General features: G+C 37.0%; 2 protein-coding genes across 3 annotated transcripts in view; one reads left to right on the top strand and one right to left on the bottom strand.

The window, feature by feature from the left end:
* Positions 1-6403: 6403 nt before the first annotated feature.
* LOC116264684 (vascular-related unknown protein 4-like) lies at positions 6404-7625 on the bottom strand. 2 transcript variants are annotated; one of them, XM_031645030.2, is made up of 3 exons: positions 7164-7625; positions 6990-7049; positions 6404-6876 (listed from the first exon to the last, which is right to left on the bottom strand). In XM_031645030.2, the coding sequence occupies exons 1-3, from the start codon at positions 7494-7496 to the stop codon at positions 6727-6729; spliced, it is 543 nt and encodes a 180-aa protein (XP_031500890.1). In that variant the 5' UTR covers positions 7497-7625; the 3' UTR covers positions 6404-6726. The 2 variants fall into 2 exon arrangements, with proteins under 2 accessions (XP_031500890.1, XP_031500889.1); XM_031645029.2 differs by having other exon boundaries at positions 6987-7049; positions 7164-7620.
* A 4520-nt stretch (positions 7626-12145) lies between these two features.
* Positions 12146-21104, top strand: part of LOC116264741 (MAG2-interacting protein 2) — a 30630-nt gene continuing 21671 nt past the window's right edge. The window contains exons 1-8 of the mRNA XM_031645114.2: positions 12146-12367; positions 12487-12532; positions 13224-13394; positions 14438-14633; positions 14743-14963; positions 15144-16101; positions 16855-18055; positions 18945-19304. Of these exons, the coding sequence (XP_031500974.1) occupies positions 12287-12367; positions 12487-12532; positions 13224-13394; positions 14438-14633; positions 14743-14963; positions 15144-16101; positions 16855-18055; positions 18945-19304 (3234 nt within the window). The 5' untranslated portion in view covers positions 12146-12286. The remainder of the gene's footprint in view (positions 12368-12486; positions 12533-13223; positions 13395-14437; positions 14634-14742; positions 14964-15143; positions 16102-16854; positions 18056-18944; positions 19305-21104) is intronic.

The following is a 21104-nucleotide window of genomic DNA, read 5'->3' as shown; positions in this document are numbered from 1 at the left end:
ACTTTTCGGTTATTTATGCCGTTTGGGGGCCGTGGCAAAATGGGCTTCAAGAGTTGGGGACCCGAAAAAACTATCGGGATCCGATCCGGATGACGAATGGACGGTCATAGCCGTAGATCACCGAGATGCACGAACGAGTTCATGAGCCTTAAATTAGATAATTCTCAGTCCTGACCTCCCTCTTTTTTAAATCTACTGAATTAAAAATTAATTTGAATTTTTTAAATAAATTTTTAAAATTTAAAAACATTACAAATATATAAACCCATAAATTTTTAAAATTTAAAAACATTACAAATATATAAACCCATATCAGTACAGTATCCTATCGCGCGACAAAAACCGATAAATAATGTATCCGCCGATAAGAAAGAAAGAGGGGCGAGGGCTGCCGGATGGGTAGAGAGAAGAGCCGGCGGCGCTCAATCTTGAGAAAGAGGGAGAGAGATCTCACCTATGACGGGGCAATTTGATAGAGGCAGCAACCCCTTCACAGCTTAGCCAGTGAGGGGAGAAAGAAAGTTTTGCGACAATTCACCGATCACCCTTCTTCCGTCCTTCTTCATCTTAACCAGAAACATGATCACCATTCTTCCTTTCTTATTCATTTTAACCAGAAACATATTTCTTTTTAATCAAACTGAGAAATAACAGTCATCAAACACACATCCAAATGGGAAGTATAAACTTTTTTCCAATTTCTTTTTTCCAAAAAACTTATTTCCACCAAAATGTCTCCAATTCTTGATTTTCATTGCATCAAACACCCCTAAAGTTTTAGATTGGAGGGTCGCTTAAGATAGGGTCCACTTTAAATATATTGTTTCAACAAATTATGTACGTCATCATAAAATTAAATTTTTTCTTATGTCTTAAGTTCATAAATTTCAAATAAAAAAAATAAGAATTTTTGACTTAAGATCCTTAAATTTCAAGATCTAAACTTTTATAAATTTATGGTATAATTCAAATATAAAATTTTTATTTTTTTTTCATAAATCAAGAATATAACGTGGTAGAACCTAACAACTTACCCAAGATCTTATCATAATACTACAAACTAACCAAACGTTCCTTAAATTTTGAAAAATATATGTCTGTCTAAGATCTCACCTTCTTTCCTTTGTCTTAACGAGTATTGCAACAATCAACTATAAATTGACAAAAAGCATTGGTATATTAATTAGTTTTAGGAAAAAGATAAACAGAAAAAGAAATAAAAAGGTGATAAGAATTTAGAAAATTTTAAATATGTTTTCAGACAATAAGCCAGTCCATTGAACCATGGGTTTAATTATGAACCCAATTGATTTGATATTGGCTTCATTTAAGTGAGATGATTTAAGACTACTTTTATGACTGTCACGGGTCTCAACTTGCTTATATAGGGTTATCTGAACCCACTTATAAGATTCTTGCCGACCACTCAAAACAAGAAATCTCATTACATACACTTGGAATCGGATTGGAGGGAGCTCCGTCGCATCTGAATACTCTAAACCAAAGACTCAACATAAGTAAACAAAATGCATAACAAAGCAAAGGACTATACAAACTTTAGACAGAGGAGAACAATGACGTTCTCTTAAATTAATTTGGAGTTTAAAATAGGAAAATGATATTTTCAAAATATATTTGATTCTTACTCATGAGAAAATAGGATGTGACATTATTGAGATCTCGAGCACAACATTGCTTCTTATATAATGTTACATAGGTGTTTGATAAGAAAAAGATTGTAGCAAGGTTACCAACAAGTAAGCTTATTGTGAGCAATATTGATCCAAACTAGCGGAAAAACTTGAGGATCTTTCCTCACAGCTTATGAAATCTTAAATAGCATTGGTTTAAACTAAAAGAGAATAAATATATACACAGTATAGGTTTTTTTAAGGCATTCATTGAAACTTTTAGCAAAGATATCAATATGAGAGGCGAACCGCTTTACAAGTTGATAATTTAAAAAATCAGGTCTTTTATGGACCGCCATAATATCAAGTAAATTAAGGTTATTTAAGATCGTTAGAAATCCAAAAAATAAGAGATCAAATGCGAAGACTCTAAAACACATTGAAGGGAAGGACTGCTATTTTAATGGCAATCTAGGAGAAGATGACAAGAGTTAGGAGTATCACAACTTCATTCACGGAATCACAAGAGACTCAAGTTAACAAAGAAATCTAAAAAGAGTGCTATAGCTCGGGAAAAAACAGAAAATCTAAAAGAAAATAAAACTGAAATATAGCAGCTTGAAGTCCTTGGAGAATCCTCCTCCAGGGATTGAATTTTCTGAAAAAAAAAAAGGAAAAGGAACTCAAATTTTTCCTCAAACGGGAATAGAATAAAAAATCCAGGGAAACAAAATACCATGTTTGTTTAATCATTCCAATTGTTTAAAAAATTAACATTTTGATTCTAAAATTCCATGATTCTGGATTATCAAACTCCCCCTAAATATTTCATTGCATATCGAGAGTTCCTCCTAGGCTCCATTGCTCTTTCTGATCTATTTATTTAGCCAGATTCTAAGGATTCTCACCATATCCTGCCATGTACGTACAATTGGATCATCAGATATTTGCTCCTTCGATTGCGGCAAAGACCTTCCCATCTCCTTCTTTCAGGCCCATTTAATTAATTAGTGATTAACTAATTTGGTCCTTCTAAGTAAGGGCGAACCACGAGTGAAGCTACTCGACTTGTTAAAGCTCGGCTCGTGAACGAGTTCAAGCTGAGCCATTTGCTTAACGAGTCAAACTCGAGTTCATGAGTCGACTCGTTCAAATAATCAAGTTGAGTTCGAGCTCAACATGTAACGGTCAAGTTGATCTCGAACCTTAATCGAGTTTATTAAGCATTAATCAAGTCAATATATTCAAACAAATTTACGAGTTTGTCGAGCCTAATCGAGTCGAGCTCGAACTCAACACGCAACGATGAATGTCAATTCTATTCAAACGAGTTTGTACAGCCTTAATCGAGTTGAGCTCAAGCTCAACATGCAACCAAGAATGCCAATTCTATTCAAACGAATTTGTCAAGCCTTAACTGAGTCGAGCTCAAGCACAATACGTAACTACCGAGTCGAGCCGAGTCGAGTTCAAGGTTTCATTAATCGAGCCGAGTTCAAGCTGACTGAACTCAGGCTAGTGTTCACGCCTACTTGGAAGTATTAATTGCATAACCAAAAGCCATTGTTAAGTAAGGCTGGGCGTCGGGCCGGGTTGGCCCGGTAAGTTAAAAAAATATATATATATTTTTAAATTTTTGTTTTAATAATATTTTTTTATTCTTAATAAATACATTTTATATTAAAAAATGTTATTTTATAATTAAAAAGTATATTTTTTTAATTTAAATGGGCTGGGCCTAGAACGAGACTCGGGCCGGCCCGGCCCGATACCCACCCCTATTGTTAAGAAAAGTCCCCTTCTAAGGGTGTAACCGTAAATTCATCATGATCCTGAAGCAGTTCTAAACTTGGGTTCTGGCCTCTCACTTGAGTAGTGGGACCCCCTCCCGCTTGCCCCAAAGAAATGTCTCCTTCTTTACCTTAACATTTTTCATTATAGAGGTTTCAAACTATATTTGATTATCTTTTTAATTGTCTTCTTGATTTAAGAATATATTTCAGATGATGGAGAAAATGAAAGGCATCATCTGTAACAACCAGACTGACTCCTAGACAATCATTTTTTTCATGACCTCTTTTATAAACTCTTAAAGATTCCTCACAATCTTCAATACCGGGCTAAACATCTGGAGATGAGCATGTGACAGTGGTCTACCATATGTCAAAGTACAATATTTGGTGTAACCTTGACTTGAATACCCAATAGAAAAAGAGAAGAAAAAAGGGGTCAGAAATTAGCCCCAAATATTGATATAAAACATGTGGCGATATTATTTTTGTTTTATAATTCATGAATATGAATGCATAGAAAATTTATGCTCCGATCAAGACATCTAACTTAGAGTCAGTTATATAAGCAGGGTTGGCCATCGGGTTTATGCAGCAGTAGAGGCAAGGTAGGGCTCGCATGGGCCCTGGCCCCATCTCAAATTTTGTTTTTAAAAAAAAATTTACGTATAAATTTAAAAAATTACATTTGTTTTATATAAAAATTTTGAAAAATGATATTTCAACCCTAGTCAAAATTTAGAAACCTTAATTTGGTCCGCCTCATGAAAATTTCTGGCTCCGAACTTAGGTTTTTTGGTTCATGATACAAGATGGTCGGACAGATTGATTGAGCAAGCTAATCCGGTCATGCCTGAGTCTCTAACTGAGCCTGACCTGCCAAGATGTGTGGGTTGGCGGTGCGGCCTGGGTTCAATGTCCTTCCTGCATTACCAATTAGAGACCGCGCCTTCAAGTGAGGCAAATCAGTGCGGTTAAAAGTTCCAAAATGGTACTTCTAAGTTATATAGGTAATTTACATTGTACTAATATTCATAAATTTTAGAAAAATAAAATGAATGAGTGTTTTATGTTAGGAGAATGTTTATTTTTATAAGGATTATCTTTTCCTATAATTAAAAAGAAATGCATCTTTTACAATTTTCTTAATAAAGGCCGCAACATTTTTCATAAAAACTGTCAAATAATGAGTTAAAGTAAACTTTCATTAACTTAAAAAAAAAAAGTAAAACATTATCTACGTATGATTTTTTTTAATATTACCCTATATCACTAAATTGCGTTCTCACTACTTAATTTTGATTTAATCTTCTTGTTCCTTAGATCATACAAAAGTGCATGCATTTTTAGCCTTTATTTGATAATAGTTTTCGTGAAAAATGTGATGCCTATTAAGAAAATTGTCAAAGCCATGGTGTCCTCTTTAAATTCATAACAAATAACTAGGCTTCGAAAAAATTTCCTTTATGCTAACATCAGAGTTCGGAGCCTTTTCAGTTTTAATTTTTTTTGGGTGTCTAAAGTCAAGGTCGGGTGCAACGTGACACTAAAAAATTAGGCAAACTAAATTGAGTTATGTCTATAAGATGGATGTGTCATGCGAGTCAAGTACCATTTTATTGGGAGTCAATGAAGAGCCAGTTTTGGCTAGTAAAACTCTTTGAATTATATTTTTTCACATTTAAATTTAACTGCATAAAAAACAAAGCTACTAAATCGATAACATCCATCTTGTGGTGATTGTCCTAGTGAAAGTGAAGCATGAATTTCTAAATGTAGAGCTAGAAAAATTCTTGTTGAGACATATTAGTTATAAAATTTTAAATGGTACCAATGTTTAAATTAGAAAAATTATCTTCGAGTATCAATATGAAAGTAAGCATTTTTTTTTTGTTGCTTCATATATGTGGGCAATTGCCCACACAGTACTCTCACCTGTCTCCACCCAGATTGTTTGCTGTGGAATTGTATTCACCGTCATTCCACATGGTGAACATTTGGTACCCAGAATTAAATTTTCCTATATCAATGTCTCATACATTTGGAAGTTGGTTTTTAGGATATCATAATGCAGATCGAATTCATTTTTTAATCTAAAGTTGGATTCAGATTGATGAATTTAAAAGTCACAAAATGAATCTAAAGTTGGATCTAGATTGGATTCAGATTGATGAATTTAAAAGTCATATTGAGATGTGGTATAAACTTTTCTTGATTTGTATTCCAATCTGAATTGAAAACCATATGAACATCCAATAAATTGGATAGGGTAAAAGGTACATCTGATTTGAATCTCCATCCATTGGAATCTCTGTTCACTAAATAACTGCACACTTTTTCTTAGCCACACCCACAAAAAAGGAGGAAAAGTTCAATCTTCTTTTGCCATTTGCCCTCTCCTGTTTAATGTATGTTCGGTTGATATTGTTTCTGCAATTTCAACCCTTCTTTTCTGATTTCAATATATTTTTAGTTTACAGTAGTTCTGTTTGGTTCTTCTCTCATTTTCATAGGAAAATTTCCCCTGATTTTTTAACCTTTCTTCAACAGTGTTTGGCCCCCCAGCATTCAAGGCGCTCTAACCCCTTTAAGGAAATGGACGTCACGTAGGAAATAGCATCTTCTTAAAACCTTGTTTTCTGCTGATATTGAGCTTCCACTGACATCATTAATTTCCATGGCGATCGAATTCTGCAAGGTAATGGCAAACATGTTTCTTGATTCAGCCCCACTTTCCCACGCCTGCCATGACGTGTGAAAGTGGAGCCCATAAGAATCATTCTCTCCCAAACATGTGACAATGATTCTCACGGCTGCCCAAAGCAGACGCTTCCCTTAATGACAAAGATTGCAGTCACATGATGCGAAAAGGTAAAGGGAAAACTTCTTTGTGAAATTCATTCCCGTATAATTCCTTTCAAGAACTATGGCAGGAAGAGACTTGATTACTGAAGAAGAAACACCATGGTGCAAACTAAAATATAAGGAAATTAACTATCGATTACTTCCACAGTCCTAATTTTACATTTTTGGGAAGGCGATGGGCTGAACTCTCTCCCGCCTTGAGAATCATTTTCTGGTACTTTAAAGCAAAAAAGGTTATGTTGGATATCCGACGTTTACATTCATGACAAGACTGAAGGCCCTCTGTGGCATAATATGTTCAAACATGGAAGCATGGGGCTAGCAGTAAAAGTTGATCTGTACAATGAGTTCATGTTGCATACAAGTATATATAGAGAGAGGGGGAAGGAAGAACATAGTTGATGCAGTCAATTATTTATATATATGTATATATATGGCAATTAGCCATTGTAGTCAGCTAGCATTGATAGTGGTACAAGGCACAGGCCTCTCTTCTTCAATTCTGTATGTTCAGTTTCTGCAGGAATCTGCAACATCTGGTCTCTGCCCTCTGGTTGCAATGGGGAACGGTTGATTGAAGAATTCTCTGCCTGTACCATAAGTAGGATTATTATTAATTGGATGAAACGCAAAGAAGACGTTCTAAGATTATGACAATCGGATCTGCTAGAAAAGACAGAGAGAGTGAGAGAGAGATCACCACAGCAGCGGCACAGTTCTCTTCTTTCTTGCAGGAACCAACATCCAAGTTCATCCCACTAACCTATACCATTAAACCATGGATCATCCCATGAATTCAAAGGATGAAAGCAACCCAAAAAGACAAGAAGAAGAAAAGCCAATTAGGAATGAAGAAACACTAGAACAGAAAACAGACTTTTGGGCTGCTCAAGGGAGAACTAGCAGTGTCCTCTATGTCTTCATCCAACACATACTTTGCCTTCCTCCTCTTGAATTCCAGCCTCTTGCATGCCTTCGATGGTGCTGATACCTGAACATTGCACAGCAGATTCTGTGCTGCAGCAGATGCAGCATCCGACACGGTAGTCGAAAGCGGCTGGCCTTCATAAACAGAGGAAGAGGTGACCTCTACCCCTCTCCCTTGCTTTAAGAAATACTCAAAATAGCCGGTCCATCCAGATTCTTGAGACCCTTCCCTTCCCTCAGAGGAAGTGGAGTCTTCTTTTCCCTCTTCCTCCTCCTCTTCCATGAGGAAAGAAAAATGTCTCCACACTTCCCGTCACACCGACTGTTCTGGCAATAACATATCTTTATCGCAGAGGAGAAGAAGAACAATATTCTCAAAGCAATCGGTTAGTGAGATTGGTATTATATTGTGGAGTTGGAGGAGTTGGAAACTAGCATTTAAGATGGATAATAAATTTGAGGAAATATGCAAAAGAAAAAGACTAAACGATAATCGACCTACCAAGCGCAAGAATTTTATATTGTTGTTATTATTATATGTTATTTTTTGTAAAGATGGTAGGTCGGTCACTTTATGGAACGAAATTTTCAACGGCATGTTAAGGGCTGTCTGTGAATCACTCCATGAAGATAATTATAGATATTAGAATTCATAATCATATCTCATTTGGCAATCCATAGATGAGCATTGGACCAACTTTTCTCTTAAGGGCAGTAATAAACTTTCAGCATCTTCATTAGAATACACAAGTAAAGACAGATATTTCCTTAATAACAGCAGCCAGGTGATAAAGAACAAGAAGCAGAACCAAATCGCAGCTGTGATTCCTAAACTTGTGACGATTTATCAACCGGTGGCCAAAGTAAAACAATGCCTTAAAATCTGACGCAGGATTGCATCTTCTTCTTAGTGGAAACATGCATGCATACACGTGAGAGAGAGGCCTCATTCTTGACGTTTCTCCACTTTGTGGGGCTCTATCAAAAATTATATCTATATATATATATATATCTATATATATATATATATATATATATATATATATATATATAGAGAGAGAGAGAGAGAGGGTCGAATTGTTGACGTTTCTCCACTTTGTGGGGCTCAATCAAATATGCACAACACTAGAGAGATTGACGTTACAACTTACAAGTTTGTGTAAGTCATCTGATTCTGCAACCTATAAATTAAAAGCAAACATTTGGCAAGCACTTACAATTAATGCCAAAACATCGATCCCGTCTAGGCTGCCCTCCAATTTCCATACTCAGAAGGGAAACAGTACACTAAAGTTGCTCTCTTAATGAACATAAAACTGAAATATTATTGGACAAAACAATATTAGAAAAAGCTGCACTTTAAGCGTCGTATCGACCATAATTCTCCAACCAACATGCTTAGAATTTTGGCAAGTTAGAACAATAATTGGGCATCATGTTTAGTTGCCTTTCAATGTATTCCTTGAGATGGTTTCTGTATACGCTTTTCTTTAATGGTAGACTTGGTAGTAGTTCATCATGGACTTACATCATCATACAGAAGGATTCCTTTCTTTCGACCTACTCCTTGTGTCTAAACAGTTTACTACGCCAATGGACAAATACTGCAACATGGGTTTCGCTTTCAATGCAAATATCATAAACATGGTGGCCCTTTACTGTTGATTTCAGGGCTTTATCGCTGCATTTGGTAGTCTCATAAGCTCGCCTGAAGTTCCTTCTCTGGACAACTCAGGTGAGCCGGAGGAAATCTTACTACCCCTCCTAAGTGAAGGCCGAAGCTTTTCTCTCTTTTCTTCTCATCTCCTTACTGTTGATTTCAGGGTTTTATCGCTGCATTTGATAGCCTCATAAGCTCGCCTGAAGTTCCTTCTCTGTACAACTCAGGTGAGCCGGAGGAAATCTTACCACCCCTCCTAAGTGAAGGCCGAAGCTTTTCTCTCTCTTCTTCTCATCTCCTTACTGTTGATTTCAGGGTTTTATCGCTGCATTTGATAGCCTCATAAGCTCGCCTGAAGTTCCTTCTCTGTACAACTCAGGTGAGCCGGAGGAAATCTTACCACCCCTCCTAAGTGAAGGCCGAAGCTTTTCTCTCTCTTCTTCTCATCTCCTTACTGTTGATTTCAGGGTTTTATCGCTGCATTTGATAGCCTCATAAGCTCGCCTGAAGTTCCTTCTCTGTACAACTCAGGTGAGCCGGAGGAAATCTTACCACCCCTCCTAAGTGAAGGCCGAAGCTTTTCTCTCTCTTCTTCTCATCTCCTTACTGTTGATTTCAGGGTTTTATCGCTGCATTTGATAGCCTCATAAGCTCGCCTGAAGTTCCTTCTCTGTACAACTCAGGTGAACCGGAGGAAATCTTACCACCCCTCCTAAGTGAAGGCCGAAGCTTCTCTCTCTCTTCTTCTCATCTCCTTAGGGTTCAGGCCAACTTTTTTGGAGTGATACTCTCGCTATGCTTTAGCTTGCAATTCACGAAGGAAATTAACAAAAAATTTCACTGCAATGTGAAATAGAGGAACTGAGATCTCTCAAATCCTCATATCTGACATCCCAAATGATCTCAAAGGATCTCATATTCGGAATAAACCAACCAACCAATGTTTCTTTTAGCGACGGAATCTACTAGAGTTTAGGGTTGATTATGAGGGTTTGGTTGCTTTGTGACCTTCTTTTGGATTCTACCCTAAGAACAAGCAAGGGAGAACCACTTCACATGCATGTTATAGCAAAAAGGAATGGTTGGTATGGAATTGTATGTATCTTGGGTTTACTATACAATGAACAATTATTAAGGATACTCATGTTTTCGACTAAAGGCATATCGGTAGTTGGAGATGAAATGAATTAGGTGCAGCTGAAAATGACAAAACATACTACCAAATTCAACCTATTTGCAGACTTAATTATGTTCGAATGGGAGACACCAACAATTTTGCATGAGCCGGCAATTGCCTTCTCAATGAATGAAAAAAAAAAAAATTAAACATTTTGTGCTGAAAAAATATGAGACTTGGTGCATGCATGAAGTTCAAGTAAGCAAAGAAACTTAGCCAACTTCATGTCGTGCTCCAATACTTTCATAATCTAACTAAATATGTGATCATCTAGGTCACATTTTTATGGCAAGCTGTTTAAAAAATAAAAAAAATGTAACTCAAGAAATCAAAATGAAAAAAAAAATAAAAGAAGAACAAATTTATGACAGGAATAAAATGTAAACTCCATATGCTGCAAAAAAAGGAGGCAACAATATGAAAGTTGGAACAAACAACCAAAGCAGGTTTGGTACTCTACAGATATGAGGGAAATGATGGGGCTTCGGCTCTCAACCAGTGGTAGGAACAAATATTCCCTCTAACAAGCTAATTATAAGACCACAGGAAACTACAAGCGAGAGTGGCGGAACTAAGACCTGAACCAGAGTTTTCAATTTAACAACCTTCACCTTCCCCTCTGACCACCTACTCACCACTTTATGTAGTCTATTTTAAATTTCTAGTTGTACCTTCTTCAAATGCATAACATAAAAGAATATTGATGTAAGCTAGTAATTTTAACTAAATTCTGGAGGCGTATACATAATTTTCTAAAGTATTTCATATATTTTTTTTTCCTAGCATCAGGTCCCAAACCATAGCCATGCAATTTAATAATAATATTGCAGATTGACTCTCAACGAAATATAAAGATAGATATGTAGTATTGCATCATGATGCTTCACTATTCTTATATTCTTGTTGGTGACGTAACATTTTTATTATCAGCGCATGAGAGGAGAAGTAGTGTCCCCCCACTTAATAAGATGACCATGTGCCAATCGGACCCACCCTTTAAAGCCACTGTTCTTTTGAGGTGGAGATAGAAATTTTTTGCTCCAGGGGCCGAATTAATAGGGCCGAAACATTATTTTTTAAAAAAATTTCATATAGGCTAAACTAAAATTTGTATGTAAAATTTTATTTTTTTTTTAAATGTGAGAGGAGGCATGGCCTCCTTCCGTCCGCCCCTGGCAATAACTATGCAAACAATATTAATACAATGTTCTATAAATCAATTCCAAAATTCTGGCTGAGTGATCATAAAACATGGCATCGTTGTATTTCATGAATTTAACCCAATTTTGAAGGTTCTTGTTGTAAAATGCCTTCTTGGAGGCCGGTGCTAAAAATTTTTCATAAGAGTTCATCTGGCCAATGGGTCTTTTTTTTTAAAAAAAATATGATTAATTAAAAAAAATCTTTGGATTATGTAATAGAGCCGTTTGTTTGTGCACCCATCATAGTGGTGCAGCAACAAATTAATTTTGGTTGGGAGCACAAATGTGAAAAATTGTAGTTGAAGAAAGCCACTGAAATAAAAATATGCATAATACATGAGTAATTGGTAAATACCATATTACTTACATAAGATACAAAAACCAGACCTCTTAATTTTGTGTTTATTGCAAACAAAATGTGAACAGCATAATGTGTTTATAAGCACTAATTCCAACTAAAATCATGTTTTAATTCAAGTTACTTTTGTAAAAAAAAAATGTTTTTACTATCAAATTTTGATGTTTTATTGAAAAATATTATTAAAGTCAATAAATGACTAACTTAATACATATTCCTTATCTAGTCATGAGATCACGAGTTCAAATCGCCGTGTGGCGGCGTTGGTGCTTGCTCATATGAAAACAAAAAAACTTTTTGAACAATTTATATAAAAAGCGATCATTTTCTTGTTATTCGATAACCCCCAAGAAAATATTGTGGATTAATTGGATCAACCGAGTCAATCACGAAACTCCGTTCCATTTTTATCGACTCGGAAAACCGACTCAATCACGAAACCTGCAAGAGACTACTGGAGGCTTATTCTCAAAGTCACCACCGTGGTTTAAGGTGTCGTCTTCCGTTTTTGCTTAACTGGTTCATAACGTAGTCGGCGAACACCTGCGATTTCCGATTATTGCTCCGCCAAACAGAGGAAAGGCAGATGTCTGGGAAATGAAATTCCGACCTCTTCGATCCAATTTCCTTGTTCCCGGACTCGCCGACTAAGGTCTCCAGGGACTCCAGTTCCACCATGGAAGGCGTGCCGGAGATCCTTTACGAGACGTGCTACCATGCGACGGGGATCTGCGCCGCGGATTCCTCTCCTGGAACGGTAAGTTCCGCTTTCTTCTAGCAGCTTCTCGTTTCGAACTTTTCGGTTCTTCCTTTCGGAGTTGTTTCCCGGATTTCACTTATGCTTTCGTCATTCCTTTTGTTATTGGGATTTGGCAGAGTGAAGGAGGTGGGTGGGGAATTTCGTCATTTCTTTCCTCCCGAGGTAATGATTCGCAACTTCCGATTCAAAAATTTTAGTTTTTGTTCGATGTTGCCTGTTCAAATACTACTTTCATATTGCTTCTATTGTATTTCCTATGTGGTCTTTTAGTGGTAGTTTGATTGTCTTTCCTCGTTCAGGAACCTATACATTGTTTCTGTTTATGATCAATTCTCTATGTTTAATTATTTACTTTTATCGCGTTATTCTTCTGTGTTATTGTTTTCGTGCTACATTTCAGTTTCATGGTGAGCTGAATGATCAAGCGCGGGTTTTATTGTTTATTTTATTTTTTCCTTCTGTCCTGCTTAACATGTTTGAGCTTCCTTGTTGGCTGCGTTTCGCAGCCTATATACGAAACATTTTTCTTTTTCCAGTTCTTTCCATTTGATCATAGGATTGCAGAAGAGGAGCTTGTAGTAACGAAAAGTGCAATTTTTTTTTTTTTTGTAAGTTTCTGGAGTGTTGCATCTGTCAAATTGTAATAAGATGTCCAACTTCTTTAATGGCAGATGCTCAGAAGATTTAAAAATGTTGTACACGGCAAGTTATTTACGAGTTCAGGAACTAGATCGCATGATTGGCTAGTTTGAACACAACGGGCGTTACACCTTTCTTTTAAAAGCACCGGTCCATCTCAGCTATATCAGTATTTAAGTAACACAGTACACCACTGACGTTTTCTATTTTGAAGGTCTGAAGAAGCTTCAAGAGAAATGGGGCAACCGCGCTCTCCCAAAATCATTGAAGGAAATGTCACTTTTTATCTCTCCAAAGAGTGAATATGTTGCTGTGGCTGCCAGGCACCAAATAAGGGTATTTCATAGGGATGACAAATACATGGTGCCATGTGGGTTTTATTCTGGTATGACTCTGCTTACCATCTGTATACGGACATTATAATATGCTTAGCAACTCATACAAGTCATGCATTGGATATTGGAAATCTTAAAACCATCATGATATCTGGCGTATTGTTTTCCCAATTTGGTTGAATGTGTAAAGAGAAGATAAAATATGCTATCCATTTGGAAGAAACGCAGCTTCTTTACTTGCTTTAGCTCATGCAAAGTGGGAAGGGTATTTCCTTCTCATTTTGCTTTTAAAAGTTACACTATATTTGCTTTCTCTTTATTCTATGCATAACCTTCATGGTTTCTTAGTTAATCTTGATACCATTTTGTAAGGGGTGCGCATAGATTGGGTTCCGTCAAATTAAGTGCACAGGACATCAGGTTTTGGACTGGATATGGTACAATGGATAAACAAAAAAAAAATTCAAAATCATATCTGACCTTTTTAGATCCTTTTACACTTTTCTGGTCCCATTTAATGCTAAGGATTGTACCTCCCAAAATCAATATATGTGTTACATGCTTTTAAGTTTTAAGTGATTATGTTTTCCCTTTTGTTTAGCTGTTGCATGAAATTTTTTGCTGGTTATTTAATGTTTTTCTTTCTAAAGGAATTTGCAATTCTGCTTCTAATTCATCTGGTTATAATTTCACTCAAGAGGATAAATCGAGTGAATATTCTAAAGTGTGCAATCTTTCTAAGCTCTTGTTTAAATGAATTATTGAAGTTGCACAAGATTTTTTAAGAGAGAGCAATGAATCCTGAGTGTTGGTTAGTTTCTTCCCAATAGATTGGTGTTGCTTTTATTTGTTAATGCAACTAATTTTCGGTTGTACTGTGGAATGCTAGTTTATAGTTTCACTTTTGTTTTTGCATGTTCAGTCTCCAGGTTTTGGTTATTAACGTGTTCGTGTTTTCTCATTGATAGTGGATGACTTGAGTGAAGGAATAGCATGCATATTAATTTTCTTTTCTTTAGTGCATGCAATTAATATTTTGGATTATTACATTCAGCTTAATATTTTCGATGTTACATGTCATCTACTGGTACAGGATTCGACAAGCTAAGCATTTTCAGCCATGGGGCATGGTCGGATTCATGTGCCCTTCTTGGATTAGTTGATGATAAGAATACCATTTATATTGTTAAACCATCTGGGTTGGAAATAACAAAGATACAGACCAAAAAGTCAGCATCCGTTGTTGGCGTTTTTATTTTTGATAATGGAGATGTTAAGAATTCCTTCAAGTAAGTACCCTTTCTAAGTTCTAGTTCAAAGCAAATGAGTTCCAGATTGTTAAGAACTTTGTTCTCATTGAGATAAGAGGGTTTGTTTGAGATAAGTTTTGTCCTGCAGGTGTGCACTTAACATCCTCACATCAGATGGTTTGATTTACCGTGTTGAGATCAACCAGGAGCTTCTTGAAAGTGTACCATGCTTATCCATATCCAAAAATGAAGTTATATTGAAGAAGCAGTACCCAAGGGGCGCATCATGCCTGGACTTTCATCAGAGCCTATCTTTCCTAATCCTAGTTGGTCCCACTGGCATTACTGGTTTTCGTAGAGGAAATGCAGGTATTACTAATATATAGTTATTTCTTAGTTCTTAATTCTTTTGATTTCCCTGTTGCTTTCAAGGAAAGGTATCTGTTGTCATGGAGAGATAGTTACTCTTTGATCAGTCACTTCATAGTTCGTACTTACCTTATTTGCTAGAGCAGTCATGCTAATGGGTCAAATCCTCTTCTTGTGTAGAATGTTCCCTTTCTCTCTGGCATGTATCCAAGGATTCAGAACTGCAGCTGCTATTCTCCATTCAGTATGAAGGGGTCCTTCAAATTATGGGGGATCATGAAGGGCCTCTCACAACCCCAAAAGTTGTAATATCACCAGAGGGCACATATGTTGCTGTTCTTGATCTGATCGGAAATTTGGAAACTTTTAGTGTGGATAGTCAAAAACATTCTCTTTCAGCTACTGCATTCAGTGAAGAACTCTATAAAGAAATGGGCTTTAGTACTTCTCCTGGAGGAAAAAAATGTATTAGTGATATTGCAGATATTGCATGGTGGTCCGACAGTGCTCTTGTTATTGCAAAGAGGAACAGTAGTGTCACTATGGTCGATGTCAGCCTTGGAGTACGACTTCTAAAGACTGATCTGGCTTTTTCTTCATCTGTCTTAGGAAGGCCTACATGCTATAATGGGCTCATATTTCTGCTTGAATGCAATTTAGATATGAAGGATTGTGGACAGATGACTTATGACTTGCACAATAAAGAAGAAACTCATGGGATGATGTGGAAACTACTATCATTCTCTGAGCGTTCTGTGTTGGAGATGTACAGAATATTGATAAATGGCCAACAATATGGAGCAGCCTTCCAATTTGCTGAACGGCATGCAATGGATAAAGATGAGATTTTCAAATCACAGTGGTTGTGTTCAAATCGTGGAATGGATGAAATTAATAGCTATTTGTACAATGTAAAGGATGCAAACTTTGTGCTCTCAGAGTGTCTAAATGCATTGGCACCTACTGAAGAAGCTACTAGAGCTTTAATTTCATATGGGCTCCATATGACTGATAAATATAGGTTTATCGACACAGAGAATAGCAAAGATTCTGAAACATGGAGCTATAGGATGATGAGGCTTCAACTGTTGCAATCTAGAGACAGATTGGACACATTTCTTGGGATAAACATGGGCAGGTAAGGCCTCTTCACACTCATCCTCACACACATGGTGCAATGCTATGCCAAATGATGTGGCATCTTTTAATTGCTATCATGGTGTTTTCTCTTAAAAAGATATTTTAGTATTTCTAATGTTGTACTCTTTAAAATAGGATGCCATGTAGGGTTTACTAACTGAAGTGCTTCCTTTTTCTAGCCCAGTTATGGTGACCTTGTCTATTCTTGAGAGAGCTAGGACAGGATCTTAGAAAGTTTCCTCTATATTGCGTTTGGCTTGTTTGTAGCATAGGTGAACAGAGTAAAGTTTCTATATCGCATGCTTGTCTGCAGATCCAAATTCACTCGAGTAGGTGCTTGTGCTGGTATTGCATGTGCCTATCTCCTTAAGAGAAACTGGAAAGGTGGTGTGGTTAAGTGATGCCTTATAAGTTTGTAACTGACTTCTTACATTATTTGAACCAATAACAATAGCTTATTTTTTAATATATAAATAATTTTAATGCATACACGAATCATAAGGGTGCCAGCATAGTAGCAAATTCATATGAAGAGAATCTCTCTTGGTCATCGACAATCTTAAAAATGATGGTCATTATAACTTGAGTACGCCTGCATGCACATGCACGTGACATGCACAAAGCCACAAACATATTAATTTGAGCTTTAGACTTTGGGTATCAAAAGACGGTAGCTGTTTGGCATGTTCTATCCTTTTTTTTTTATTTCCAGAGCTTTTATATCTTATCTGCCTCTTTTAATTAAATGCAGGTTTTCTATGCATGACTATGGAAAATTTCGGGTTTTACCACTCAACAGAGTTGCTGTTGGGCTCGCTGAAAATGGAAAAATTGGAGCGCTGAATTTACTTTTTAAGCGCCATTTATATTCCATATCTCCTTTTGTTTTGGAAATTTTAGCAGCTATTCCTGAAACTATTCCAGTCCAAACATTCAGTCAACTCCTCCCTGACAGGTCTCCTCCAAGCAACATTGCCCTTAGGGAAAAAGATTGGGTAGAAGTAGATCAGATGGTATGTTTTATCCAAAGCAAGAGTGACCTAAAGAGCCATGAAAGTGGTATGCATGTCAAAACTGAATATATCTTGAAACAACTTAGTGGGATTATTTGGCCATCAGTTAGTGAAATCTGTCGTTGGTACATGGAGAGAGCCATGGAGATGGACAGCTTAAGTGGTCAGCTTGAGAACTGCCTTTCTCTGGTGGACACTGGTCGTCGTAAAGGTCTTGTGGAGCTGCAGCAGTTCTATGAGGATGCATTGTGCTTCTATGATTTTGTTTATTCTGGTGAGCATAGTAATGAGGAGAACACAAGTATGAGTCTTGTTTCCTGGAAACAGTTATCTGACTATGAAAAGTTTAAGATGATGATGAAGGGAGTTAAAGAGGATACTGTCATGGAAACTTTGAGAACTAAATCAATTCCATTCATGCAAAGACAGGCGCACATCAAGAAAAATGCTTCAAGTAATCAAGCAGACGCAACTCAAACTTCTGTCGACACTAAGCAGGAGTCACTGCTAGTCACTTGGCTAAAAGAGATTGCATTAAAAAATAACTTGGAGATATTTTTGGTAGTAATTGATGAGGCTTGTAAAGATTTCCAGAGCAATGATTTCTTCAAAGATGAGACAGAAGCTACTGAAGTAATCCTTGAGTGCTTATATTTATGCACATTGACCGATAGGTGGAATGTAATGGCTTCTATCTTGTCGAAAGTCCCATTGATGAGCCTAAGATATAAAACTCTTCCTGTGGATAGGGATTTTGGTTTGGGACAGGGGGTACAAGGCTTTGGATCTACAAGAACGAATGATAAACCTTTAGACATGCGTTCTATCCCCATTCACTTGAAAGAGGGCATTGCCAGTGCATCTATTGGAAACTTGGAGGAAAGAGTTAAACAAGCTGAAGGACATATTGAATCAGGGCGACTGTTGGCTTATTACCAGGTTGTTGTTGTGCCCTTTTTTGTGCAGATGAATAGCTTAAGAATAAAAATCTTGAATAGTCATTGATTATTAGGCTGCCTGGCTCTTTGTTTTGAGGTGCAAATTTTGTTGAACTTGTTGAAGTACTAATAATTGCTGACTGTAATGCTTGACTAGTTGTCTTTTATGTCTTTTGTCCCATTGCTATGGTATTTTGCTTGTACACATGCGTTGGCTACTGATCCATGACAGTGTTTGTACCTATTACCCCTTGAAGCTGTGCCATGTTGGTTCTCCCATGCAATGTCTTAAATCTTTGCTCTGGTGGTCAAAGGCGAAACTGTAGGGACATCAATGCTGACAAGGTTTTGATTTGCCTATATTATATGGTAACCCTAAAAATGGAATATGGAGCTTGCGTTGCATATTCAGTATAACCAAGAGCATGCCAACGAGATGCTGTAGGAACCATTGTGTGTCCCAGACTTCTTTATCGAAGTAAAAAACAATGTAGTATTATTTTGTAATCCGCATGTTCTTTTGTCATCGGAAACCTATTTTATATCATGGAGCAGGCACCTATTTTATTAATGTTTAAATTTTGAACTTTAGTGACATAATCGCATTGATCTTTTAGCCGATGAAAAATTTTTGTGTGGCTGTAAAAACTCTTAAAGCCTTAAATTGATAGAACTACTTTTTAATATGAAATTCCTAATTCAACCGATTATTGTCAAGAGTTTGTACTCACCTTTTTTGCCATCAAACCTAGCAAGAATGGACATTTCAACCAGCAGAATCCACTTTTCAATTCTGGCAACTGCGGTTTCACCTTGCTTAGACATTTTTGCTTGCTTTTGCTTGAAATTTTCGTAATTCACATTGGTCATGAAGCTAATGTTTCTTGCAGGTTCCCAAACCATTGTGCTTCTTCCATGGAGCCCATTCAGACGAGAAGGGTGTAAAGCAGCTTCTTCGTCTCATTCTATCAAAATTTGGACGTAGGCAGCCCATGAGGTCAGATAATGAGTGGGCAAATATGTGGCGAGATATGCTTTGCCTTCAGGAAAAGGCTTTTCCTTTTCTAGAATCAGAATACATGCTACTGGAATTCTGTAGAGGTCTGCTTAAAGCTGGGAAATTTTCTCTTGCAAGAAACTACCTTAAAGGTATAGGCACCATTTCCTTGGCCTATGAGAAGGCAGAGTATCTAGTAATTCAAGCAGCTAGAGAGTACTTCTTCTCGGCTTCAACTCTTGATTGCTCTGAAGTAAGTGTGAATCTATCGCGTAGTTTTCATGTTCTCATTCTTGTTATTGGCATCATCATTTCTACAACTGCCTAAGAAATACTGCCGTGTGAACTGGAGATTATATTGTATCTTGATCATTTCCTGATTGTACATTAATGGTTCATATTGTTCTTATAAAGTGTGTTTTTGTTGGAACTGATAGACAATCTAAAAAATGTAATGTTAGCTCCTAGAGATCAAACGTGTAAAGGTATTTAGCAATGGAGTTATTGTAAATTTTTGATATCTAATACCAAACCACTGAATGAACTTAGATGCAAGAGGAGGAAGAGAGAAGTGGGCTGCACGTCCAAGCAAGAGAGAGATGAAAGAGAGCAGGAACAAATGACGTCTGCCTCTTGTTATCATTATATACTAATCACGATTTAGGGTACATCATAAAATACACAAAATAACAATAAGATTTACAAGTATGTCACCGCCCATGATGTGTTGGGCGTGTGGATCAAATGGGTCGGGTTTGGGTGACCCGATCCATATGTACAAACTTAACAACCCCCCTCAAGTTGTGCATGGGGTTTGATCATGCGCAACTTGTTTTTCAATTCCCAGAAATGGTGCCCTGTGAGTCCTTTCGTAAAAAGATCACCCACTTGCTTAGACGTAGATATATAAGTGGGAACAATCTCATCTTCTGCAACCTTTTGACGAATGAAGTGTTGATCAATCTCTATATGCTTAGTGCGATTATGTAGAACATGATTGAAGGCAATCTTGATCGCGCTTTGGTTGTCACAAAATAGAGATGACTGAGCAATGAGAAGAGAAAGTTCCCCAAGCAGATGACGTAACCAAGAAGCTTCAGCGGTGCCTGCAGCCATTGCCCTATATTCTGCCTCAGTGCTAGATCTGGCAACTGCACGCTGTTTCCTGCTACTCCAACAAATAAGATTGGAATCAAGGAAGAGACAATAACTAGAAACTGATCGTCTATCGTCTGGATCACCTGCCCAATATGCATCAGTATAAGTGGAAATGTTGTGGCCATGCAAAACAGTTGACTGTCTTGTGTAGATGAGTCCATCCCCAAGAGTAGCCTTAAGATAACGCAAAATACGTTTGGTAGCATTCATATGCCCTTCTGTGGGTGCATGCATAAACTAAGAGACTTGATTCACAACATATACTATGTCTGGGCGTGTAAAAGTGAGATATTGCAACATGCCAACTATACTTCGATAGAAAATAGGATTTGGGTATGCATCACTTCCATCTGATGCATTTAATTTTGTGTTGAGAACACTATGTGTATTTATAGGCTTGCAACTTGTCATACATGCCCTATCCAAAAATATCAAGAGTGTATTTATGTTGTGTAAGGGTTAATGTGCCACCTTTTCTATCAAGCTCAACACCCAAGAAATACCGTAGTTCGTCGAGATCCTTCATCTTGAATTCTTGTTGCAATACCTCCTTAACATGAGATACATGACATGAAGAGTTTCCAGTAAGAACTATGTCATCTACATATATAAGTAGCCAAGTGGTAACTTCACCTGAATGATAGATGAATAAGGAATGATCAAGTGAACTCCTGAGGAAACCAGCCTGTTGTATATGGAGGGAAAATCTATCGAACCATGAACGAGATGCTTGCTTAAGCTCATACAGTGATTTTTGTAATTTGCACACCCATTTGGTTGGATCATTGGAAACATATCCTAGAGGTTGCTCCATATAAACTTCTTCCTTTAGAAAGCCATGAAGAAAAGCATTTTTAACATCCAACTGATATAAATTCCAACCATATGAGACAAC

The sequence above is a fragment of the Nymphaea colorata genome, chromosome 11, assembly GCF_008831285.2.
Source record: "Nymphaea colorata isolate Beijing-Zhang1983 chromosome 11, ASM883128v2, whole genome shotgun sequence".
Taxonomy (NCBI): domain Eukaryota; kingdom Viridiplantae; phylum Streptophyta; class Magnoliopsida; order Nymphaeales; family Nymphaeaceae; genus Nymphaea; species Nymphaea colorata.
The sequence above is the reverse complement of the archived record's forward strand: the minus strand, read 5'-3'. Positions and strand labels throughout refer to the sequence as shown.